Genomic DNA, 26482 nt, shown 5'->3' on the forward strand with positions numbered 1-26482 from the left:
AGAAGAGATATGCAATAGAACCACTGTTTTGATGATATGACTTTGCTACTAAACATATTAATTGTTGACCAGAAGGCGTATACCATACAGAAGTAGATTATGTTGAGAAGAATAAGTGAAGTATTTAATAGGATGACCTATGCAACAAAGCGTGAGGATTTCTGTTGTTACACACTGCTTGTAGGTTTGCCAGGTCTAGTTCTTTAAATTTACATTTTAAGCATCCAGCTTTTTTCCTTACCCTGTTCTTGAAAGTCAGAGCCAAAACAGCCCAGCTGTCTCCAAGAGTGAAGCCAGTGGAAAATACAGTAGCTTTCTTGGGCTCAATTCTGGTAACATTTTCTTTGGAAAGCTCTAGTGCCCTCATGCTTCAGAGGAGATATTTGAAATTTGGCAGGAAGGTGGTGTTTGCATTGTCTACCTAAATTTGGCCAAGCAACAAGTCTTTGGAAAACTGCATTTTTCTCGAAAGAAATGTATGTTTATCAACTTGATTCTAACAAAAATTGTGTTAGAATGCTTGTTATGCACCTTGGTCAGATATTTCTGTGTGAGATCTTAGGTATACACCTGCAAACACAATAATTTTCTCTCTTGTCTTTTCATGTTATTTGTTATTTTTACAGCAATCTCCATTGTTGTTTGAGTCACTTTGCTTATGGATCCGCTGATTGTTTGTACTGTATGATCTTAACTGTTTCCTGGGCTTTGGATGAAACAGCTTGTTTTGCTTTTTAAGAAAATAATGCACTTCAGTGTCAATTATCAAGTGATAGTGTTGGAGGACCATACCTAGTGGAGGAAGTAAAATTTAGGGTGGCCTCACCTGTACTATCTCAGCAGTCCTTCACATTGAAGCCTATCATGCACCTTTCTCCAGCAACCCAGGACATCAATGGTACAACTGTAACACATTCTTAATATCTCCACACTGTGAAGTACACATCCCTTGAACTCTAATTCTGAAGTGAAAAATTGCAGCTGAATAAGGGTTATGCCTTTTGGGCCACAGGTGTACCACTTGAGGGCTATGAGTTCCCTCTGTAGGACGCAGGCAGCCTGAAGGACAAAACAGACCTTTTTAGCAATGGGCTATAAAGCTGTATAGAGGGATAGAAAACCCTGCTATCAAACTCTTTTTCTTCAGTTCTGGGATGAAAGTTGTGATAATGATATTTAATATGCAAAACTTAGGAAGTGCCTGAAGTAAGTTAGCCACCTGTATTAGTCTCCCACATATCTATGCATCATGCCGTCACTGCCTATGGACAGAGGAAGACAGTATGAGGGGAGAAGGAGCTGGAACTCCAGCCTTGCTTAGTTTTGAAATTAGACAGTTGTCTAATGAATGAGAATGAAAGGTAGGATGAAGAGAAATAAATATTTTTTTTTCTTGCAAAAATGGATTCTTTCTCTTCTTTTTTTTTTTTTTTTTCCACAAAAGCTGAATACAATTTCAGACGAGTCATTTAAATCAAATCTTTGACATGTGGTTGGAGCTTTTGTGTTCCTCTCTTCTTTCTCTTTGCTCAGCCAGGGGTTCTCAAAACTGAAGCTGCGTTTTCACGATCTGGTTAAGCTGACCTGAATGTGGAGCTGACGCTGCAAGGTCATTTCATCCACTCCTGATTGCATGTTCCCACCAGCTTCTGTGCTATCACTGTGGCTTGGTCTGGGGAAGAGGTCAGGCACCCATTTGCCTGAATAATTTTTTCCCCTCTTTGAGCTAGGTCAGTTTTGGAGATGAGCTAAACTGATCCTGCTCCCTTGAACAATTTCTTTGTTAGTGCTGGCATAGGGGACAGTCAGAATTCCTGGCCAGAGGAGGGAGGAAAGCTGGAAAAGTCCCTTTCACTGAATGCTGTCACATCCACTGGCTTGAGCTGGTTGTGGAAGTGCATCTTGATGTGCAAAACTGATGTGTATTCACAGCTGTGACTGAAGTAAATAGAAATTGTATTTTGAATGTGTTAAATATTCTGAAAAAAAATAGGTTTTAGCTGTATCACTAGATATCCAAAAGTGCTTAGTACTTTTCTTTTTTTTCAAATGGGGCTAAAGATGATCTCTCATTTCACTTGAGTGTTGAAATACAAATTTTCTGTCACCTTTAAATATTTCAATGCTTATAGTCAAGATATGTAGAGATAATCCATAAGGAAGCTGCAAATTCAGTAGGTTAAATTGTATATATAAAAAGTCCATGGCAATGTACAGAGCAGCACGGACCAAACTGATAACTGAATAGCAAACAAAAATTGCACATTTGGTGCAATAAATGAAGCTAGAATTTGGGGTGAAAATGCACGCACACCAACTTAGAGCTTTACAACCTATCTTGATTTCTGCCTTTTTCCCTCTTTGTGATCATCTTTTGATATTATCAAATTTGTGAGTAATGTTAATGTTAAAAATCATTCTATAATCTGGAGATGGTTTGAAAGCAGTACCCAAATGTGAACTCTTCTTAAAATAAAACTACCTCTAGTTTGTCTTTCTTTGGGAGGTAGTAGGTAGCAGGTAGTAGGAGCATTACTACGTAATATTTTTGGAGTTTTGCCTTTCACAGCATTGCACATTGGAGCAAGGCTTAATTTATATTGCATTACAGGACTTGTATTTTGTACAAATTATTTTAGAAAGCATACAGGGTATTACCATCACACACCTAAACACATTAACAGTTAATATTTATTTGTGCATAATTTGGGCAAAGTCAACACGAGGCCCTACCAACAAGTTTAACTGTGTGCTGCCTCACTCTGGAACAATTTATGAATTGTTCTTTGCTTTTTTGATTCAGTGACACAAAACTTTCATTTAAGAAGTTAAAGAAGTAAAAGTACTGCTACTCTTTGTTTTTATTGTGCTTCCTAACCACTATATAAATATTATTCGTTGTGGTCTTTCTTCACTATTGTTAATTCTGAATGAATGAAAGTCGGTTTTGGGTGTAGTTCATGCAATGTATTTTCATGAGGGATAATAACTGGAACTGACAGTGTAATGACTTAATGTCTAAACGCTAAGGGTGAAAAAAGTACTTTCCTTTAGGATTAATGCAGGTAAAAGGGAAGTTTCTATATCTTCTGACAAGTAAAGCAAGTCATTTTCCCCAGCAGAAATCTTGGGCAGTCTGTATCCAGTGTTGTTATTTTCATTTAAAGGTTTCCTTTGTTAGGCTCTGTGCAGGCCAGTTCCCATTTCCATGGTGACCACGCTGAAATGCAGACAGGACACAGGCTGGATTCTCATAGGCGTAGCCATGCACTTGCATACCAACACGTTATCTGCTTGGCTTAGAACATTTCCATTAGCAGTTTTAATGTTTAGGGCTTCTTTTTCACATAGTGATCACTGGCCCTACACTCTGATTACTACACAGTGTTAGGATTTCAGACCCTGTGCAGTGAGAGAGTTGATAAGCTTAATTTTTGTGTAAATAATTTGGCTGTACTGTTCCAGTTGAAATTAGTCAAGCATATCAGAGAACTGTCTGAGCCTTAGTTTTCATTTCTGTTACAAACCTTTATGTGAAAGACTGACACATATCTGTTCCAAATAGCTATAGAAACATATGCCTTGTCAAGGCACTGATAAAAAGATAATAAAAGTAAGTGAATGTGAATTACACAGGATAAATGAGACCTTCTATCTGTATTAGCTGAGTGTATGTATCCTTGTGAAGCAATATGCAATAATGTTCTTCCTGCTCATGCTGCACTCATTTTCTGGAGGTGGAGAACACTGAAGGCATGTAGTGGAGTCAACATAAGCATTTACATCACTTCCAAATCAGGCTGTAATTTCTGAATTATGAAATAAACTCAGTATTCTGAGTGCTAGTGATTGTTATTTGAACAATCTGAACTTTGAATTAGTCCCGTATTAGCATTTCAGGAGTTTCAAAGCACTAAATTTTATTTTCTCCTGGAGATTTGTATGCTCTAAAAATATAATAAGACTTCCATATTATTCAGGACTTAAAAGAGGAATTATACAGGCAAGAAGTAAGATAACACAGACTCTTCGAGTGCAGGATAAGCAAAGACATTTTGTGTGCAGCTGAATGGCATCTGCATGCTTGAATGTCACACATGATGAATGTCATGGATTCTTTTGTCCCTTTCAAATTGCTGTTAGACAGGGTGAAGGGCTTGGAAGTTATGCACAACCCTAATGGAACTCTTGGCTTATTCTTGATTTATTTTGCCCTTTGCAACCTGCTTCCAAGTTTATCATTCTTCCCTTGTTTCATACAGTTGTTTACCTTTTTCCTTTTTTTTTTTTTTTATCACATGAATTTCCTTGGATAATATGGTCGGTTATTAATAAAGAACAGACAGTAAATAAATCTTGAGGAAAATTACTGTGAACAGCACACTTCTGAGATGGAGTGTATCCGAAGTAGAAATATCTAAGGAAATAATGGAGTTTGAGGATGTGGGGGTGAGGGGGTGGTGAAAGACTGAATTAGGTTTTTGCCTGACAGTTAATCTGTCTGCCTGGCTGGCTATCTGTCTCAAACATAAGTGACCCTTAAGCCAGAGAGCTGGCTGTGGTTGATGCTATGTTAAGACTGCAGCACAAAGCTGTGTGTAATGATAAGGCTGTGGATGACCAGGCTGCTTGACCCACTGGATTACCCAATAAATAATGACCTCAGCTGACTGCCAGATCAGTCTTTTTACCTGATTGAGAGATAGCTGACCTGTGCTAAGCTCACGAGTTTAGTGCAGCTATGGATGCTATTATGAGAAGTTATCAACCCAGCCCTTTTGGGGATATGCCTGTATTGTACTCTATGCTCCCCACAGGTAAACTGGCTGGCTTAGCTGTCAGTGTGTCTAACTTTTCCACGTGCACAGAAATCCCTTCTCATAACTTCTCAGTTTCTTCTCTGACTGCTGCTTTTGAGTTTCCCTTCAGCAAGTGTGAAAGCACACTAGATAAGAAATTCTACTTCATTACGAATTTGCTAAAAGAACAAAACAGTGAATTACTTAATTTCAAGCCTAAATTTATTCTTGGCTGGTCCTGTTCTCTTAGTTAGGTAAATGCCTACATAGGTGTTGAAGTCAAGGAACCTGTGTCAAGAGTTTGTGTCCTGGTTTCTTAACAGCAGCGTTACAATAAGGAGAGTAAATCACGGAAGAATCCCCTTTTGAGGCACCTGTCCAAAGCAGAAGCAAGTGCAGCATTTTGTCCTGGGGCAACGAGTGCATCCTAGATAGTCATGAAATATCACTGCAGAGGAGGAGGGTGTGTGACTCAAATGTCCCTGTACCTGTATCCTTATTTGAATTTTCTGTTTGAGGCGAGTGTTAATTGCTAACTGAAAAAATGACACAATATTTTATTAAATAGCTTTTCAGTAATTCTGCTTTCTTAACTGTAAATTCTAATAAGACGATGAGAGCAGTGCTCTAATAATGAACATGAGAACAATTGAATCTGGTATTGCTACTGTGTAGTATAAAATTCAGTTGTCTTTATATGCAGTACTTTAGATGCACATAGAACCGAATGGGTTTATAGATATTAGCTCAGATTTAGCTGAAATTCCTTAAATGAGAATTTAGCTAACCTTTCCAAAGTGGAAAAAATATAAGTGATCTGACTCTTCATCTGACTATGCTGACCAGATAGAGTTCTGTTTAAACATGCCTGGAATACATATAGGCCAAATATAGAATAGCAGAAATGACTGAGAATGAACTCTTTTATTAAGATTGGCAAAATAATAAACAGAGAAAAAATCCAGCAACCCTACTTTCTTAGGAGTCCTTCAGTAGCTCTGCTAATAATAGTTATCCATTTAACTCTAGCCAAGTATCCTTTTGTTTCACTGTCTCTTTTTTTGTTTGTTTTGTTTTTATTTTCTTGTCCAAACTGCCCAAAGCGAGTTCATCATATTAAACAGTTAAAAAGTACTTGAGTCTCTGGAGTTGTCTTTCTGAGAAGCTGACAGCTACAATAGACTTTGGTTCTGTGAAGACAAAAAGCAACTGTTCTGCTTTTGTGGAAGAAAGTATTATCTCCAGAAAAGTTTCTTGAATGTTCGTGGGTCTTTCTCTCTGGCCCCAAAATGTACAATGGCTACATTTTATAAAAAAAAAAGAAGATAGCTTCTGTCTGAAGTTACTCTGGCTAGAGGTAGCCTGTTACCAACCTGACCACTGGCATCTAGATAGTCCAGAGTGTGGTGTGCAGGCCAAGGGCAGGGAGTTGAATGCTGCAACCCCAGTTCACCTGAAACATGGTCCCAGAGTGCAGAGTTAGATGCCTTGGGCTTGGCAGGGACATTTAGGTGCCTTTAAAGTGCACAAAAAGTGTTTGCTTGCAAATCAGGAAGGCTCCTGCAGTTAAGCAGTGAATCAAGGGTGTTTGAACTCCATCCTTCTCAAGGACCTGTGTGAGGTGCCTCCTTTCCCTGAAGTCAGGGATGGGGAAGAATTTTGGGAGAGAGATGTCCAGTTTAGCTTTTTTTTCCAAGAAGTAGCTGCTTGAGAAGTAATGGTAATAGTCACCTGGGAAGTGTGGGCTTAGTTATGTCATGAGGCATCTCTGTTATTCACATTATGGTGATGTAGATTCACCTCTCAAAGTTTTCCAGAAGTGTCTTTGCTACCAGGCAATAAAGCAGTCTGACAAGCATCCTTCTGATATTGAAACTAGGTCTCAGCTCATCCCAGGAAGCATATCCATGTTTTCAGGCAGACAGGCAAAGACACATCTTGCCTGTGGCCTAATGTCTCGGGCACTTATCTGGGAGTAGAGGAGTACTGAGTTGGCTCTTTTGGACTGACTGCTCATTTAATTCACATTTGGTGAATTGGTAGTGCATAAAAAGAAATTACTTAGCTATTTAGTTAAATAATTTAGTTGTTTCAAGTAGAAATAATTGAATTAAGAAGCATTCATTGCCTTTTGCCATTATATCAGAATGGGTTAACAGTAGGGTAGGATATCTTGCTCTGGGAGAGGGCTGCTTCTATATCTGATTCATATTCTAAACCTTAGTGCAACTTTGTGCTATGAAACCTAGGTGACAGGTAATTTTAAGTTCATTCTGGCCTAGGCAGCTCCTGAATTATGGGCTTCCTGGATTGTTTTCCTGACTTTAATGAACCCAAATTCTGTCTAGACATATGGTGCTACAACTGATCATTTCAGTGTGCATTAAGGTAGAATTTCAGGTGAGCGATTGGCACCACCTAACTAACATTCAGGATGCCCAGCCATGAGCTCCCATTACAATCAGAGGAGAGAAGCTGTCATTAATGCTGATACAGAACAAATGTTCTGATAATTATAGCTCTTCCAAGTATTGTGTTATATATCCTGTGGTGCTTTGGAGGTTTTCTTGTTGCAGGAAGCTGATGTGGCAAACATTTTACAGCTGAGGCTGTTCTTATTTCTGCAGCTCTCTGTGTACAGTGCAGAAAACTGATCTCCCAACTGTTTTCAGAAGCTGTGAGGGAGAAATGGAGTCTTAAACATGGTATCCTAAAAATGGCGTAATGGCAGGGTCAGGGGTCACTCTGGAAGTGCTGCAGTCCTCTGCACTCCAGTAGGCTGCCGCACTGGAGTGACAGAGGGATCAATGGTGATGATGAGTCTCTCAGCTTTTTTCTAATTTAGCCTTTCAGATCATGTTTAACAGTGATATAACATGAAATAATACACAATATAATATATTACAATACGCTGAAATTTTCATGCAGCCTAGAGTGTGATACGGGGAGGGAAGTACATTATAACTGTGGTTGCTTTCCCATCTTCTTGATGCTTGTGCGAAAACATGCCTTTTTATCTGTATGCAAACATGTTTTCATAGCAAATGTGGCAAATAGGGTATACAGATAGCAGACACATTGTTTTCTCTGTGATGACATGCATTTCCTCTCTTACATTTGTAATGTGGCTCATTCTTCTCTGACTATATTTGGAAATATTCCTGGTTTAAAAAAGAGACAGCACAACCACTGTTAATGTAAATATGAGGGAAGAGAATTTTCTGGAATGAAATGCCACTTGAGAAGTAATTTTTTTATCATAGGGAAGCATGCAAAGTTTTTTGTGTTTATCATCATTACATGTGAAGCCATTGACTTAAGTGCATATATAATATGCATGTGTGGACAGCTTGCTAGCCTCACATACTTTTAATCTCTGTGTGGTATTGTTGAGAACAAACTGTGGTACTCTTAAGGACAGAGCTGAACAATCCTGTTTATACCATGATAAAAGGAAAATTGCATGTCCTGTTTAAAAGGTGCAGGTGAATTTTCTGTGAAATAAAGTTTTTCCCATTGATAACATGAGCGGAAACATGCCAGGATAATAAATTTGAGTAGGTTTGAATACTTGCTGGCTTTATTAAAAACTCATAGGAAGTTGTCAGCCCTGCAGGAACTGCTCCTAAGCTTTTACTTGGAATCAGTCCTTGTGTAGTAGGTTGCCTAGATTTCTTAACTCTAGGCTAAGAGGAGTTTATATTTCTCCTCACAAAGCCAAGAAGGGCAATATCTGGGCCACAAATAGGGAAGTATCAGGAGAAAGACAAGTCTTGCAGAGTAAGTAACAAAGTTATAGGTAAGTTTAATTAGATATCTTACTCCGCAGCAGTATCAGAACAATAAAAGGGACAGCATCTAGTTGTGTTATCCCAGTCTTTCCAACTTTTCAGTCACAATTTGTGTTTTGTATCGTGTTTGTGTTGCTTTTATAGCAGGTTATTGATAACTCCTCAGTGCAGCTTCTTGCATTATGAACTGTTGTAATTGAAAGGCAGTGACTCAGGCTTTTACACACTCAGAGCTTTCCGACTGGAAGCTGACCTGTTTCCAGGAAGAAGCAGTCAGCCAACTAAGCCAAGAACACTTGTTGGAAAGAGGGGGGGGGGAGGAGGAATAGGAGGGAGGATTTGTTCCTAAATGAGGCATTGTTTTTCCTGTCTTCTCGGTACTGGGTTTTGTTTTTTGTTTGTGGGTTTTGGGGTTTTTTTGGTCTATAATTTATTTCTACTCTAAATGCTATAATTTCTGTTAGTTATTAAGTAATTTGAGATATTGAAGCTGTTGTGAAGAAAAAGTTGGTCTCAAGATAAAAGAAAATAAAACAAATAGATGAAGTAGTAAAATGAAGACTTGGTTTTTTCAGGCTTCTGTAATAGTTCATAATAATGAAATAACAAGAATGAAATTGAAGTGAGGATTATAAAGTACTTGGACATTCAGTACAAAAAAGTACAGTGTCTTGCCAGTCATATTCTTTGCTCCTTTTGATTCCTGTCAGAGGTTCACATTGTCTGTATTTAGAAGGTTGTTCTCGATAAGAAATCTGTTCAGTTTTAAATAAAAACAGATTAACTGTGATTATAAAACTGCTGTTTTAATACACCAGCTGAAGGTATCTAGATGCCATTGTGAGTATCTGCTGATATGGTTGTGCATACCAAAGAAAAAAATTATTACAAAAAATAGAGAAGTAAATATAAAGGAGAAAACTAATGAGAAAATATTTTGTTACATTGTCTGTACTGGGTAAAGGTTAATACACCTTTCCAGATTGAATTATAAGTAGTCTTTTATTTTTCCTGTTGGGTTGGATTCCACCTAGCCATGACTGAGTATACTAAACATAGATGAAAAAGATGTTTTATGTTTATGTGCATTTGCAGAAAAGTCCCAAAAAATGCAACCAATATAGAATTGCTTGTTTTACATGAGAACTTGATGTCCTTACCTGTGCATGCACACAATTCACATCCCAATACAGTAAAGCAGATTACACGGAAGACTACTACAGTAACAAAGGAAAAAAAAGAGTTATTTCTTTTTTTTTTGTGCAGATTTTACTCATTGCAGTGAAAATTGTTCAGTGGCTTCTGAAAGCCACAGTGAAGAACATCCTTATTGCAAAAATAGATTAAAGTAACTGCATGCTGCTTGTTTTGTTCCTTATGTATTCACAGTCTTGTCAATAAAGCATTCAAAACACCGTGTATTATGAATGCTGTTCAAATTACAGATAGGTCTTTCTGTAAGAATACTTGACTAATTCTGGTTGGATTATTGCTCTGATAACATAGGTTCTGAATAGTAAGGGAGTAACTTCACTCTTACATCAAAATGTTGTTGCTGTTTAATAAAAAACAGCAAAGACTAAATATCTTTAATATGAAGCAAATACTACTTGACTCTCTTTCATAACTCCAGTACTTTTCCTTTCTGCCTTCATTCCACCTTATGACTAATATTTCAAGGACAGTAGGTCATTATAGTGTGAAGGGTATCTGTAGGTGCCTGTACTGCCTTACTAACTTTGGAACCTGTGAGCCAATTTCAGCAAACTTTTGCAAAGGGATGAAGAAATTAACCAGCTGGGCATTGGAGTGAGACAGAAGTGCTTTTAAAAGTTCCCTGACAACTAAGGAGATTCAGTGTGACCTTGCACAATAGAAAACACCAGAAAATCTACCCCAAAGAGAGCCCTTAGAAATATTTCAGTCATGGAAAAATCTTGAACTAGAGTGTCCATCCATTGTGAGATGAAGTCAGTGGAAAACAAGAGCTACGCGTTCTCTCATCCCTCCCACCCCTTTCTTTTCTCTGCCCTCAGCAGGGTCTGACAGGCTTCAGAGCCCTGATGATGTGTGTTCTTTGGAGGTAGAAATCTTTGAGACTAAGGGGAAAATTTTCTTAGTGGAATTTGTAGTGGCTCTCTTAGAGCAGTATAACGTAAGGGGCAAAGTAAAGCCATCTTCTGGAATGAATAGATACTTTAAAAAATGCTAGACTGAGCAATTAAGTGTTGTCTGTACACATCTTACTGGCTGCCAGTCTAAGAAACTACTTCAGGAAGCAGTGGGGTTTTCTTGACTTTTTATTTTTCATGGATTAAAAAACCCATGCAAAAATGCATGTACTACTGTCATGGTTTCAGCATAATGCTGGGTCATGTCCTTGCTTTTCTTTATTGACTACATGCTTATCCCCTTCCACCCCTAAATCCTTCAGCATGCCTATGACTTTCAGTTTGGGTTTCTCAGGGTCTGCTGTCCTGTTAGAGGTGGCACAAGGGCCAGTGGTTGTAGCTGTGGCTGTGCTACGGAGCAGAGGGAACTGCCAGCAATGGCATCATTACTGGCATGAATGGTCATGCAAAAAGACAAATTACCACTTTGCTGGGTTATATAACAAACTTTTTTCTGTGTTATAGCTAATAGTTGTTTAAAGAAGTGAATACCATACTGTTTAATGAAAAAAAGGTGATGAAGTTTCCAACTGACAAGGTTAATACTAGATAAATTTATAACTAATACTTAGTGTGTGGTGAATCCTTATAGACTCAGCAGTCAAAGTCCATTGTCTCTTCTTTTTTCTTGATACTGTGATTGCTAGACCTGTTTGATGCAAGCTGTAAATAACAACAGCAGTGAAAGCCTCTGTTTGACTGGATGTTTTAATGAGAGGTGAGACTTGGCATAACTGAGTAACTGAGTCTGTATGATTATGGTGTCTGTATGATTATGGTTCTGTGATATACTGCTATCTTAAACTGGAATTGCAAACTACCTTTGCAACGTAGTAAAAAGTGATTTAGGCTAAAAACAAAATGGCACATTTATTATGACACTTATGATACCAAATACAGGCTAATAATATGTTCGGTATATTTTACTAGAATTTTATAAACTTATTTCACTAACCAAACAATCAAACACCTAAAAATCTGATTTCATATTTTATCACCCAGCTGAAAACCTTTTTGTAATATACTGGTTAATCTGAATAAGGGATTTCAATCCTATTATAATGATGACATTAAGCAATTGGTTACCAGACATATGTTTTCTGCTTGGTCACTTTAAGCCGTGACCTTTGCTTACAAAATCAAAACAATTATGAACTGGGTGTACTTAATATGAGCTTTTACTTCAATAAAACTTGCTTCAGCTTGTACTACAAACAGAATAAAGCAAACAGAAGGCATTAGAGTTATCATTAGATTTGTCATGTATAGTTATAGAAGAATTCCCACATGCTGAGGTTTAAAGATGCCCAGTCATAACATGTATTACTTTTCATCCTGCTAGGAGAAAGAACATCCTGGTGCAGAAGTATAAAACCAGCAATACTCCTACACTGCAGCTGCTATGGCTTACACTGCAATAATGCATTTGCTGAATACGGGAACTCCCAGGGAAAAAATGCTATGCCAAGAGATACTGGAGTTTATTAGAAAGCTTACAGTTTCTTTTAGCCCATTAGGATTTTTTTCTTACTTTTCCTATCTGAAGCTTGATGTTGGGGGGCCCAAGGGGGCCCAAGCCCCCTTCCCAGTCATTGGAGAGGAACTGCTGCTTTTGAAGTCTTCAGAGGGGCTTTCATAAGCTTTAGGCTTATATCTGACTTCCTTTGTTCCACACAGTCTGTTTACTTGACTGTAAATAAAGTGCCATTTACAGACAAAAGTTAGGAAATGAATTTTTACTTGCCCAACTAATCTCTCATCATCATCACTAGGTCACAAAGTAGTAGTCTGTCACCAAAAGCTATTAAAATCCAGATAGTGAATTAGTTTTCTTTATTTTAAGATTCTTAAATTATCAAAATTCATTGCCTGAAGGCAGCAACAGATACGGAATCATTCCAGCCTAGAATATACAGTACTTAGAACCTAGATGCTTCAATGATTGGCACCCTTTTATTGCATAAGAGACCCTCTTATTTTGCACAGGCTTAAAATAGAGTTAAAGGAAACAGCTTTTTCTTTTTTTTTTTTTTTTTCCCTGCAAATGCTTGAATTTCTTTTTCTGGGTACTGTATTTAGATACTTGTACAAAATGGATAAAAGATGTTCTTACAGTGCAAGCACTATATCAGACAGAGGAAAATGGCAGGAAAATGCCTAGTATATTAGTGCCACTTTATACTTGCTAGGCCCAAACCAAGTAAGGTTTGTGTGGAGTAGATCTATAAAAACTGCTGATGATTATAAAAATGTGGAATTTACAATGTGATTGAAATATGCTGAAACTATGGCTCACTCCATAAATGTTCACGCTGAGTCAGAGTGTATTTGCCAGCATTTCTACTATGATTTTTGCAAAGAAGTCATGAATGAGAGGCAAAGCTGATCCATAAGAATATCGCAGACAACAGTGTGTCTTCAGAGGCTAGGTTTTCTGATTTCTTCTTTTTCTCTTTTGTTTTCACTGCTCTTGACTGGCTGCCTGTCCAGAAAGTGAACATGATAGAGGCAGTTCTGAAGAGACCTGTGATCTGGCAGACACTTGTCCATTATTCCTGGTGGACATTCTTGTTCTCAAAGTGTTCTGATACTACAGTAGTACAAATGATTAAAAAGAATAAAATCGAGCCCCAGTAGTAAATAGGAAGGATGGGTAGAACGGCTCAGTAAGTAGTAGGAATGGGAGGATGGGAAGAGAAAAAGAGCATTGCTTCTGTGAGCTGTGATGAAGCCCAGAGGAACCACAAGGAGCTTGGGACAGGTGATGTCCTTGCTTCTTGGAATCAGCCCCAGTCCTGGAGAAAGCAGGACTACCAGAGTGGCCCTGGGAGGTCCAGGGATGGATGCTGCAGTGCAAGTACAGGGTGGGAGATAAACAGGCAACACGTAACCCAGCACATGTCGTGCTGACTGCATCTGACTTGCCACAGCACCCTAGGGGAATTTGAACTAGCATGGGACTTTTCCTTCAGGCTATTGGCTGTGACAGTTGGTCCCTGTAATTTTATCCAGTTCTGGAGGAGACTTTTGCCCTGGCTGTAGCATTTAACAAAACTCTCACCTTGGACATAATCAGAAGCGTTTTCCATGTATTCACATGGAAAATTGGGCAATGCGCTCGGACAGCAGACATTCAGCAGTGTTACCATTTGGCTACTGGTGTCATTTGCTAATAACTGTGTAACAGAGTCCAGACAAGCGAGAGTTTTTCTCTAGATGTCATTGGATTTTGGGTCAAACTGGAACTGTTTATCATTCTAGGATACTTCTGTCTCATTCAAAAACCAGAGTTTATTTCAATGTCCACCGTATGGACCATATGGACCATGTGGAGAGTTCTTCTTCTGTACTTATATGGCAGAATGGCACTGCAGTATAGTCTCCTGTGGCCTCTTGAGAATGGGGTACTGCTAAATCGTGCTTGATTTCTGACTGAGGATAATATAATTTAACAACAGACAAAAAAATAAACCTAGCATATAACATCAGAAAAATATTTTGATAATAGTATATTATTAGATCAAAAAAGAATAACTGTCAGTAGCCAATTTCTATCTCAACTCATCCTTTCCCTCTCCCTGAAACCCAGAAATAAATTACGATTATGTGAGGTTGTGTTTAGTGTTAAGAGGCTTGCAAAATGCAGAGTGATAAGTCTGTACACATTCTCTTCCGCAGTCTTAAATAGCATGACTCAGGAAATATATTTATCTCTAAGGATGCTTCTCAAGGAACTATACTTTTAGCAAAGGGTGATTTCTTGGTTTCCAGAGGCTGACTGCAGATAGTGGTTGTTTCAGATAACTAATATATGATTTCCTGTTTTGAGTTTGTGGTAAAAAAGTAGTAACAATGTGAGTTGTATTTAGTCTTCTGCTAGTGACGTTTGTGTTTTCTATTCTATGGGCAACGGTACAAAATACATTGACATTTTTTACAGGTCATGAACTTTGCTTGCAAACCTGTGGTTGTGATTTTAGTGTTTTCACTATGATGTTACTATCATTACTGCTGTTACAGCTAAGATACTGTGGTGAGCTGTTTTATGCTGATGTAATCCCTGTTAATCTGTCTTCCAAAGCTGCATCTTGGACCTGGAAGAGAGTGATACCAACAGTGAGCTCTATGCCCATCAAAACTAGAAAAACAGTTAGAATTTGATCTTATATTTTTAGAGATGCCATTTCTCTCTAAAGCATCCCTTTTATAAGGGATTATCAAAAAGGCTGCCACTTTACTACACAATGGTGCAGAGCAGATAAAACTCATTCTGCTTGGGCACACAGGAAGGGAGTTGAAAAATGAGGATGTTGTTTAACCCGTGAGCAACTCTGTGAACCTGCCTTACATGGGAACTTTGGAGAGTAACTGCAGAGTGCAACAACAGGTCATTATTTCTTTCCATCATTGCCATGTTTGGAGGGTTGTCAGGAGCCCGAAGGTGTTCCTTGGCTGGGCTGTAGCTTGTTCCTGAGATCCCAGTGTTGTCTCAGTCCTTCTATCTCCAAGCTGGGGAAGGAGTTTTCTACTCACAGTAGCATCTCTCAGGGGACTCTGACCTTTCTCCTGCAGCTTCTGAAGTGGACATTCCCCTAGATATCAATCTACAGTTCTTTATCAGAAAGAAATCAAGTCCTTTATGAATGAGGAGTGGGCCCCCATGTCCTACAAAATTGTGACACTTAGGACTTAGTCCTCAGCCCGCATTGCTGGTTCCCTCCAAAATGGCATGGAATACCATACCCTTATTCCTAGATGCACAAGTGCCCAAGGAAAAGCAATATATATCATGACCACAGTAAAGTAGAGTTGCAGCATTGTGTCATGATTAATTAATGCTGTTTACGTTGTATGTTTGTATTTCTAAGTTTTCTTTGGACAACTGTTCAGACTGTTTGGACTGAAAACAAAGGCTTCTGGCGTGATAATGAAATGACTCAAAAATGTAAGTTTTCTGATGCAGCAGATAATCTCATTTTTGTTCCCGTGCTGCAAACTAGAATACAAATAGTATTAGGTGTTACAGTCAGGGCATTTTTTCTGAGCCTGGAGAATTGAGGTGAATGGAGTTACATCCAGCTGGCGGAAGTCACAGGTTTCGTTCCCCAGGGCTCAGAACAGTTTGGAGACCGGTTCTGCTTAATATCTCCATCAACAATCTGAACAAGGGAATCAAGTGCACCCGCAGTCAGTTTGCAAATGACGCCAGTTTGGGCAGGAGTGTTGATCTGCTGGAGGGCAGGAAGCCTCTGCAGAGGGATCTGGACAGGCTGAATCAATGGAGTGGTGCCATGGGTATGAGGTTCAACAAGGCCAAGTGCTGGGTCCTGCACCTGGATTATAACAACCCCAGGCAGCGTTTACAGGCTAGGGAAGAACAGCTGGAAAGCCACCCAGTGGAAAAGGACTTGGGAGTGCTGGTCAACAGCAGCTGAACATGAGCTGGCATGTGCCCTGATGGCCAGGAAGGCCAGTGGCATCAACAATAATGTGTCCCCCTGTACTGGGCACTGGTGAGGCCACACCTCAAATCCTTTGTTCAGTTTTGGGCCCCTCACTATGAGGAGGACATTGAGGTTCTTGAGTGAGTCCATAGAAGGGCAGTAAAGCTGGTGAAAGTTCTGGAGCATAAGTCTGATGAGGAGCAGCTGAGGGAGCTGGGGTGTTTAGCCTGGAGGAGTCTCAGGGGTGGCCTTACCACTCTCTACAACTACCTGAAAGGAGGGTGTAGCCCCTAGGGGGTCAGTCTCTTCTCCCAAGTAACAAGTAATAGGATGAGAGGAAATGGCCTCAAATTGTGCAAGGGAAGGTTTAGGTGGATATTAGGAAAATTCCTTCCTGAAAAAGGTTGTCAAGCATTGGAATATGCTACCCAGGGAAGTGGTGGAATCAAGATCCCTGGAGGTATTTAAAAGATATGTAGATTTGGCACTTGGGGACATGGGTTAGTGGTGGACTTTGCACTTCTAGGTTAAGGGTTGGACTTGATGATCTTAAGGGTTTGTCCAAACTACGAGACTCTGTGATTCTAATGTACCTCAACAGGCAGTTGATGTGTTTGCTATGCCACAAGCTTAACTTATACCTTAAGGGAAACGAGGATAACAGACCTCTGAATCATACATCTTGGCCCCCTCAGCTAAAACATTCCCATTAGTAATGCTGCAACTTTTGTTAAGGCAAACAGGGAATGAGTCATTCCTTGCCCAGGGTATTATAACACATGTAAAGAGTGCTAGACAGGCATAATGCATGGGCAGGGTACTGTAATGAAAAGGCAATTTTTTTCAAGCATATGTCAAAGGCTATATTTATTTTCTTCTGTTGGGGGAGCTGGCACAGATGAAGAGCCTTTTTCACTCGGATCAAAATTCTTCTTTAATTGCTTCTGTAATAATCTTAATCTTTCTATTAACAGGCATTCTTCATAACTGCTGTGAAGCCTACAATGTTGGGCTTCTGGAAGCAAAAATATTTTCTGGTCCACCAAGAGAGCAGTTTGGATATACAGTTCAACAGTTTATAAATGAACAAGGCAAATGGTAAGCAGTTTGAACAGCTTGTTTTACGTCCAGCTGAAAGCTTAAGGAAACAACTCTTAAAGTTTCTTCTACAACTCCAGCTAATTCCTTTTTATATTAATCTTTTTACAAAAAAATACTTAGTGTTATTAAAACAAAAATTGAGATATTCTAGAGACATATGTGTGTGATGATTCAGGCTTTTTTCCTCAACACTATGCAATCTGAGATTTTCTTTCTGTTAATCTTTTGCTTTGATCTCCAATACACCAGTTTTTTCAGGCTTACAATTTCTGTAGAATTTTAACTCTCATTTCATTCTTTCCTGTACCAGTAGCATCTTTATTACATTTTACATATATGTGGGGTATTTTTTCCACTTTAATATTGTTGAGGTTAAAACAAATTATTAGGGCTGGGGAGTTGTAATTATTAATATTAAATTAAGTTAAATCTATATAATTTTGTGTCTGATACAGTATTAACTGTTTGCTTGTCAAGGGATGGTATATTTGGACGTATGTAATAGCACAATCCTAGCAAAGGCCTTGTGTCTGCTACATCTCTTCAGCCATAAAATTTGACCTGAAATCCACTTTTACCACAACATTGGGCTTAATGAGCAATTAGTAAAATATTTTGCTAGCAATGTTGGTTTCAAAAAGAACTTTAACATATTAACACGGAGTAAGCATATTTAGTGGAAGACACATTGTTTCCTCTACTACAGTCTCAGCAGCCGCAAAAGCTTAAGGTGTCTGTCATGGTAAGGACTATATGTCTATAAAAGTAGTTGAGAACCACTGAACTCTTATGTGGTTAGTTGTGCATACATGGTTTTAAGTCTGCAGTAGAAAGCCACACAAGATAATGTATATTGTCATAAGCTGAGACACTTTAAACATGTCATCCTTCATAGACTGAAACTGTGTCAGAACCCAAATAGCCACAAACTGGCACCTTTGCTTAAGTGACAGTAGATGGATACCCAGTAACTGAACTTTATTCAGTAAAAAGAAATTAAGATGTCAAAATCTGAAATCCATGGCAATGCACATGAAAATGTATTTTACAGTTGAAGTTTGGAAAAGCCCATACTGAGCCAGCTGAGACATTTGTGCATAGCACTGCTCAGGGGCACTGTGCAGTTCAATTGACTGCACATGCAAATGTGTCTGAGATCTCACTGATGTTGCTGTGTTTACTGCCACTGACCAGGAGACAAAGTAAGAGGAGAGCAGAGCTGTATCCTCTGAAATAAAAGATTGGCTTTTCCTCTCTCTCTGTCAAGTAGCCTTCCAGCCTATCCCCACCCCCCATCTGATGCTGTGGTGGCTTCTCACTGTGTTTCTGCCTACTTTAATTATGTTTAGTCACCCATAGATCAGAGATCTCTTTTTTTGAAAAAAAAAACAAACAACTTCTGTATAAAGGCATTGGAGGAAAACAAAAATGCTGCCTAAAGTGAATTGAATGCTTTTGCCTCATACATGGAGAAATTGTCTTGTGTTTTATACTTCTTGTGAGCTTTTCTACAAGCTTGTGGCAGAAGTAATAAGTGCCTGACTCACCTAAGCTATTTATGTTTTAGGTTTCCCTCTTTTATTTTTACTTCAGATGTAAAACCTACTGCACTACCACTTTCTTGGATAATGTGTGCTGAAGTTTGGGGAAATAAAGTAACTTCAGTTTAACTTTTCCTATCTTACAGAATCATAGAATCATTTAGGTTGGAAAAGACCTTTACGATCATTGAGTTCAACCAGTCTTCTCCTAAGTATATGAATATTTTGAATCTGGTAAACTTTCGTGTATATAGGCACATCATCATTAGTTATTTTACTGCATGGTGTCTGACCCAGCTTCAAAAGTCAGGGAGATTTTATCAACTCATGGTGAAGTAACTAGGACTTGTTAGAGGCTCTTCAGTGAAGAAAAGCTCTTTTCAGTCTCTCTCTCAGTCATTAAAGAAGCTTAAAAAAAAGTGAGTCATATTTTACTCTCTTGTTCTCTTAATTTCTAGGCTATTTTCTTTTGCTTGTGACACTACATTTTCTTTCCTGTGTGCATTGTTTAAAAAAACCCACAACACAAAGAACACCACCAGCTAACCAAAAAAACCCCAAACCAAACAGAAAACTGTTTGTTTTCTCCTATAAGCAATGCAGAGGCTGCAGTCCATTCACAGAGTGCTTGTTGACATGGCTGAACTGGGAGCAAGATAAACACTCTAAGCTTGCATAAGATCCTGGTGATACTCTCTGTCAGAGGGGAGCATTTATCTTCATATGCTTTTTCTGAAGAGGTCATCATTGTGCAGCAAGAATGTGAAGTACTTGAAAACTCTGTCCAGGCACAGTAAGTAGGGCTGCTCATCATATCAAATGCTGCTGGGGTACCATCTCTGCACAAGGTGCTATGTAAAAATACAGCTTTAAAAATCCTCCTGTACTCTCTCAAAGAGTAGAAAAGAGAGATAAAGATATACAGCAGATGCTAGTTATATTATTCAGCTGTATTTTTGGGAGTTATATCTCCTGAGGCAGTAAAAGCTATAGAAAATAAAAAGAGAAGAATTTTTGCAGAACTGCATGCAGCAGTATGTTTTCACTTTTGCTTGGAGATAACTTCAGAGAGAAGGCAGACAGTCCAAACAGAAGCACAGGACTATTGAAGGGGCTGATACACGTTGGGGCGCTGTGACACAAACCAACAAGGCAGCCTTTTTTTGTAGAGTCAGATGATCCAGGATGATTGGGCACCAATCTGCTGTGCACTGATGGGCATTGATGGCATGTGATGCTCATAAAATAAGGACAGACTTGCAAGTCAAGCACAGCTCAAGTGCTTTTTCACAGTGTCTGGTGGGAATTTCAAAAGAGGAGCTCTATAATGAACTGAGGGAAAATTGTGAGTACCAAAGAAACTCATCAATTAGAAAAGTTAAAGCAGTCCACCACACAAGTAATTAGCCATCACAGAAATATCATTCAGTTTACACTCTGGTTCTCCCTGTTGTGAGGTCACCTGTACTTGAATCTTAAATTGAGACCAAAATCTCTGTTATTTTGAAACATAATTTTTTTAGAAAGCTAGACTGTACCCTGTCAGTTCCTCTTGAATGTGCATGCCCTGAGCAGAAGCTGACAGTACATTCTTGAAAGATAACAGTACTTACTCCACGCTGAGAGTTGGATTTATGTCTGTCTCAGGAGAGGAAGACTGAATAGCTGTATATAGCTGTTAAAATGCTTTTTCCTAGCCATATGTGTCTTCAGACATATGCTCAGCTGTGCCTGTGTGCTCAGAATTTGGAATTTATCTTTTTTAATTTTGTTTTTGAATTTATGTTATGGGATTTTTCTGTTTTAAAATATTTTGTTTCATCCCGTACATCAGTAATGACACCTTAATGTGTAGTGCACTTACTGATGTATCACATAATTATTACACTACAACATAGTTTTAAAAATCATTGCATACTGCTCACTGGCTATCAAATACAACAACCAGTTCCTGAGATGCTGTGTTGCGTCTTCAGACCAATAAGATGTTTTGCCAAGAAGACATGTTTCTGCAGCAACTTCTGTTGAAATCAGTACATTTTCAAAGCTTTCTGATTTTAATAAGGATGGCCATTTCTTTTGAGGAGGGTAATTTTTTTAACAGAAAGCTGCCATTGTTACAGCTCCAATTTATCTGTGCCAGCACCACTTCTAAAGCTGAGTTCTTTACCTCGCTTCTGCTTTCCCCAGCTGCATGCACTGCAGTTTGCCCTTTTCCTGCTTGGAGAAGCTCTGGCTGCTGTTTTCTAGACTTTCAAGTTTATTAGTCAGACCTTCTTGTCATAGCTCGCTGTAGGTTTTGAAGTTTTGAGTCTTGTTCAAAGGATCGAAAGTTTTAGATGGTGAAAAGTGTTTTAGGGAGAGAAGCATTTTTTGTTCTTCATATCTACTCATTGCTTCCCGTAATTGTAGGAAAAAGGGCAAGATGATTTAAGAGATCCTTTCTACCTTTTTTTCCTATTGGCCATTTCTGTGTTCAGGGGGAAAAAAAAACGCAATGAAGAGCAAATGCATGAAAAGTAAAAAAAAAAAAAAAGGGAAAATATAAAACATGCTCTGACAACAGCTGAGAATTCAGCCCTTCACTATGAATTCTGATTTTGCTTTCTCCTACATCACACGTTGCTGATTACTAGCTTTGTCATGGTGTAATTTCCCAGAAATAATTCCTGTTGCACTTTGATCTGCCACTCCTGCAGCTTGTGTGGTAGGGCATAGCTGCTGAACTTTATTTGACTTCATGTAGTTCCATTGTTTTGTATATAGTGTTGGAGACTGATTAAGGAGATGCATAATAAAATCAGTGGCAATATTACATTATATTCACTATAGTATTGTGTAAAGACAGTCTGCAAGGACACATAAGGAAGTTTTGTGAAAATAAATATTTAACTCATAAAAAGACCCTTAATTAATACATTACACATGACACAGTTTATTTGGAAACAAGCATTTTTAAGTTTTTTAGTACTCATTTCTTGCATTCTTTCCTAATACATTCTGTTTCACTTTGTCTTATGTGCATCCTGTTTTATCACAGTAAAAAATATTTTTGTAGTTAGCAGGATGCTAGCCCCATAGTGTCTTCACTTCTGATGTTTCAGAAAGATACACATGCATTTTCCCAGAGCAGTGTTGCATAATTCTCTGCTGTAATGATTTATGTTCATTTTCAAAGGCAAGTGGGACTTCCTGATTTCTAATGTAGATTAAGGCGTGTATTGGTGACAGGTTAGTCTAGTTAAGTCAAACAGCGGAAGGGGTTTAATAGCTCTGTTTGTTTCTGAAAATAGTAATAGTCAGTTCTAAGTGCTGCATTCTGTGTATGGAGTGGCATTTTTTGGCTTACAACATAGGTGGACATTGAGATTCATAGACCCTGCAAATCTACAAGAAATACAGCGAAATAAGTTAATAAAATAACTTCCAATGAACTATGAGGAGAAAAAGCTATAGTAAAGACAAAATTAGGTCTGCTTTGGGCACAGTTGGCATAGACTTAAATTTGGGTTTAAAATTAGAAAAGTTCATCTTGTTTGTCTTACATTTTCCTCTTTGTACCATGGAACAACTACAAGGTTAGTTTCAGGGCTAGTAAAAGTAAAATTCTCATATGAATATTAAGTTCTAGAAGGGGATTGGGTATAAAGAGGGATGGTTCCTTGGTGTAAACAGAAGTCTGAGTTGAAGTTAATGTTGAAGTTGGGGAAAATGGGAGCCAAATAAAGCTCATGGGATGAGCACAAGTGTGCATGCTGAAAGGGAGAGAAATGCTTTTAGCAAACTGTGGATGATGATTGTCTCTAGTTTATGCCAATAGCAAGGGTGAGGGTTGGAGTAGGGCTTGGAGTTAGACCTGGAGTTAAGCTTGGATTTGGGGCAAACAGTGGTCTAGCATGCTTCTCTTCCTCTTCTCCTCTTGTACTCTCTCTGTTTATGAGTGAAACTACATGCTTTGGGCTCTCAGGATAACCTGTGGCTGCAGAGCAATGCCAGCGCAGTGCAGAGATTTACAGTGAGTTTCATGACCAGATGTGGTGGTTGCAGGAGCTATTTCCAAGACATAAAGTCATTCTTTGAACAGTAGCTGTCATCCTGCAAGGACTCTGAAATATGTTTGCCTTCTGGGAAACTTAGGAAAAACATGCAAGTATTTATAAATGTACACAGTGCAACGTCCAGCTGGACAGTTAATGCTGAAAAGCTCATCTAGTTTCAGATATTGCACATGCAGCATTGCTATCCATTTAAAACTGTTTCCTGTTTCCATGAAAACTCCTAGCCCTCCCTTTCTCCAATTCTGTAACAATATCTAACTCTGTAGTACCTTACAAGGCAGGAGAGCACAACACCTGTCAATCACTATGGACATCTCCAACCCTCTGTGTCACTGCAGGTGTTTTCAGGTTATATTTTTGGTTGGCACATGACCAGTGGAGTAGTTTCTCATGAACTCCGGTTGGTTATTTGGTCCAGAGCTGTGATGCTTCTGGTTTCCACTATGCAGAAATGCTCAAACAGACTCAGAAAATAACAAGATCAGAGGCTTCTTGCAGCTAATGTAACGTAGCTTGTTTTTATATAGAAAGGTATTTATATGAACCTGAGTTGCATGTTTAGAGATGCTAAAAGTACACAAATTCTTGTTCCTGCAGCCTGCATAAATCACCATTTTTGAACAAGGTAATTGAGAAGTTATGCATTTCTAAAATATTCAGACACACAAGACATAGAATATGAAATTGAACCTCCACTGGTAAACAGAACAATGTTATGTGTGCTCTAAAGTTTGTGTTTAATTGAGGTGAAATAAAGTAAAAAAAAAAAAAAGGAAATGCAGTTAGCAGTATTTTCTTTGAGAAAGCTGAAAATGTCTCAAACTCTTTCTTGTGCATCTAAAATGATGTATTTTTGTCATAGCCATTGTATTCAAACTAGCTATAAAATGGCAGCAGTAAAATCAGATGATCCCTGGATAGGTAATATGACATATAGCAATAGCTTTGAAATATAATAGTTTCAGAAAATTTGGAGTTTTTTTATAGTGCAAGGTATATTTGAATTAACTATCTATAAAATTTTAGAGTACAACAATTTTGCTTTAAGCAACATATTGACCAACTGAAAAAGATGATTTCTAATGAAACTCCATATTCTAATGAAATCCATATTCTACGAGGACATTGCTTGTCCTTTTGCTGTCCCCAAAATGAATTAATTACTACAATGGATTGTTCTGTTTGAAAAGCAAAATCATATTGTTGCTGGAGCAAATAACCAGTCCCTGCTTTTCTGTCATCTGTTTCATTTTTTTATATCCCTTGAGATCATCTTCAGTCTTTCAGCGAGTTGTGTTGAAAAATAGGTGTTCTTAAGCAGTATTGCCAGGAGGTGAAATAACAGTTTTGTGAAGGCTTTCACTTATAAATAGAGGAGTCCGAGGAGCAGATATTGGAGGGGAAACCTTATGGCAGATGAAGAAATGAGTCAGAGAACAAGAATCACTTTGTGTTGCAGGCACAAATTATCAAAAGTCTTAAAGTTCTTGTTCAGGATTACAGACTTCATGCAGCAGATGGTTACTACCTGCTGTATTTTCTTTATGATTCAGTGTTATCAAGGTGTGGTAGTGTTCAAGTTCGGACAAAAGTGTTTGACTGTTGCCAAGCAGATCCTGTAGAAAATGTTTCTTATCAGTTAAACGAATAACTTAAAAGGAATCAGTTAATGATTAACTGATAGAACAATAAGTAATTTGTCTCTCAATCCCCAGCATATATATTTTAAAATTTTTATGCATCTTAGTATCTTTGCTGTATTTCTTCTGACCTGTGACATATTGACACATTAAAAAACAGTACACGTTTGAGGCAGATGGATCCCCAAAAGCTCTCTCCCCTTCTTCTCTACCAAAGCTGCCCTTGGTGAATCCAGTGTATTGACATGCAAGTAAAGCTTTTGCACAGTTCTGAGTCTTCTGGAGAAGACTCCTACTCCTGAATTCCCTAGGTGCTGTGTCTTGTGGAAGCATCTTTATTCTTATCTGTGGTGTGCCGTGCAGTGATGCTGCTGAATTTTCCAGTATCATTAAGGACCTAATGAAGTTGACCTCAGTGCCTGGCAAGGTTATGGAGCAGATCATCCTAAGTCCAATCACACAGCACCTGCAGGATATACAAGGGATCAGACCCAGCCAGCACAGGTTTAGGAAGGGCAGGTCCTGTCTGACCAACCTGATCTCCTTTTATGAGCAGGTGACCCACCTGGTGGATGAGGGGAAGGCTGTGGATGTGGTCTGTCTGGACTTCAGCAAAGCCTTTGACACCGTCTCCCACAGCATTCTCCTGGAAAAGCTGTCAGCCCACGGCTTGGACAGGGGCACTCTGTGCTGGGTTAGGAACTGGCTGGAGGGCCGGGCCCAGAGAGTGGTGGTGAATGGGGCTGCATCCAGTTGGCAGCCGGTCACTGGTGGTGTCCCCCAGGGATCAGTGTTGGGCCCAGTTCTGTTTAATATCTTTATTGATGATCTGGATGAGGGGATTGAGTCCACCATCAGCAAATTTGCAGATGACACTAAGTTGGGGGGGAGTGTCAATCAGCTGGAAGGCAGGAGGACTCTGCAGAGGGACCTGGACAGATGGAGTGTTGAGCTGATTCTGGCAGGATGAGGTTCAACAAGGCCAAGTGCCGGGTCCTGCACTTTGGCCACAACAACCCCATGCAGGGCTACAGGCTGGGCACAGAGTGCCTGGAGAGCAGCCAGGCAGAGAGGGAGTTTGGATTGACAGGAAGCTGAACATGAGCCAGCAGTGTGCCCAGGTGGCCAAGATGGCCAATGGCATCCTGGCCTCTATCAGGAACAGTGTGGCCAGCAGGACCAGGGAAGTGATTCTTGCCCTGTACTCAGCACTGGTGAGGCCACACCTGGAGTACTGTGTCCAGTTCTGGGTCCCTCAGTTCAGGAAGGATATTGAGGTGCTGGAGCAGGTCCAGAGAAGAGCAACGAGGCTGGTGAGGGACTGGAACACAGGTCCTATGAGGAGAGGCTGAGGGAGCTGGGGTTGTTCAGCCTGGAGAAGAGGAGGCTCAGGGGAGACCTCATCACTCTGTACAAGTACCTGAAAGGAGGTTGTAACCAGGTGGGGATTGGTCTCTTCTCCCAGGCAACCAGCAGTAAGACAAGAGGGCACAGTCTTAAGCTCTGCCAGGGGAGGTTTAGGTTGGATATTAGGAAGAAATTCTTTGCACAGAGAGAGTAATCAGGCATTGGAATGGGCTGCCCAGGGAAGTGGTGGATTCTCCGTCCTTGGAGGTTTTTAAGATGAGACTGGATGTGGCACTTAGTGCCATGGTCTAGTAACCATGGGTGGTGTTGGATCAAGGGTTGGATTTATGATCTCGGAGGTCCTTTCCAGCCCAGCTGATTCTATGATTCTGTTACTTTAGGTTGTTGGTTGGTTCACCCTGGAGTGGCTATCCTGCTAACAGAACTGGAGATATTTATGCATGTCCTGTTGATACGTCCAAAACCACATGTAAAAAATTGAATTTACAAGGTAAGTTGTAACCAGTAATGTCTTGCTGCAATTTTTCAGTTTTCAATTATTTTTGTACGATGACACTCTGCCTTATTAA

The 26482-nt window shown here is 39.2% G+C and overlaps 1 protein-coding gene across 3 annotated transcripts in view; it reads left to right on the top strand.

Annotated features, from left to right (window-relative positions):
• The window catches only part of ITGA2 (integrin subunit alpha 2), a 69361-nt gene that overhangs the window by 1729 nt on the left and 41150 nt on the right, over window positions 1-26482 (top strand). For 2 of the 3 annotated variants that reach the window (XM_064641523.1, XM_064641524.1), the window contains exons 2-3: window positions 17180-17303; window positions 26294-26403. In XM_064641523.1, coding sequence (XP_064497593.1) covers window positions 17180-17303; window positions 26294-26403 — 234 coding nt within the window. Of the gene's footprint in view, window positions 1-17088; window positions 17304-26293; window positions 26404-26482 lie in introns of those variants that run through there. The other variant, XM_064641522.1, reaches the window with a different exon arrangement.

Source organism: Pseudopipra pipra, chromosome Z, assembly GCF_036250125.1.
Source record: "Pseudopipra pipra isolate bDixPip1 chromosome Z, bDixPip1.hap1, whole genome shotgun sequence".
NCBI classification, from domain to species: Eukaryota; Metazoa; Chordata; class Aves; order Passeriformes; family Pipridae; genus Pseudopipra; species Pseudopipra pipra.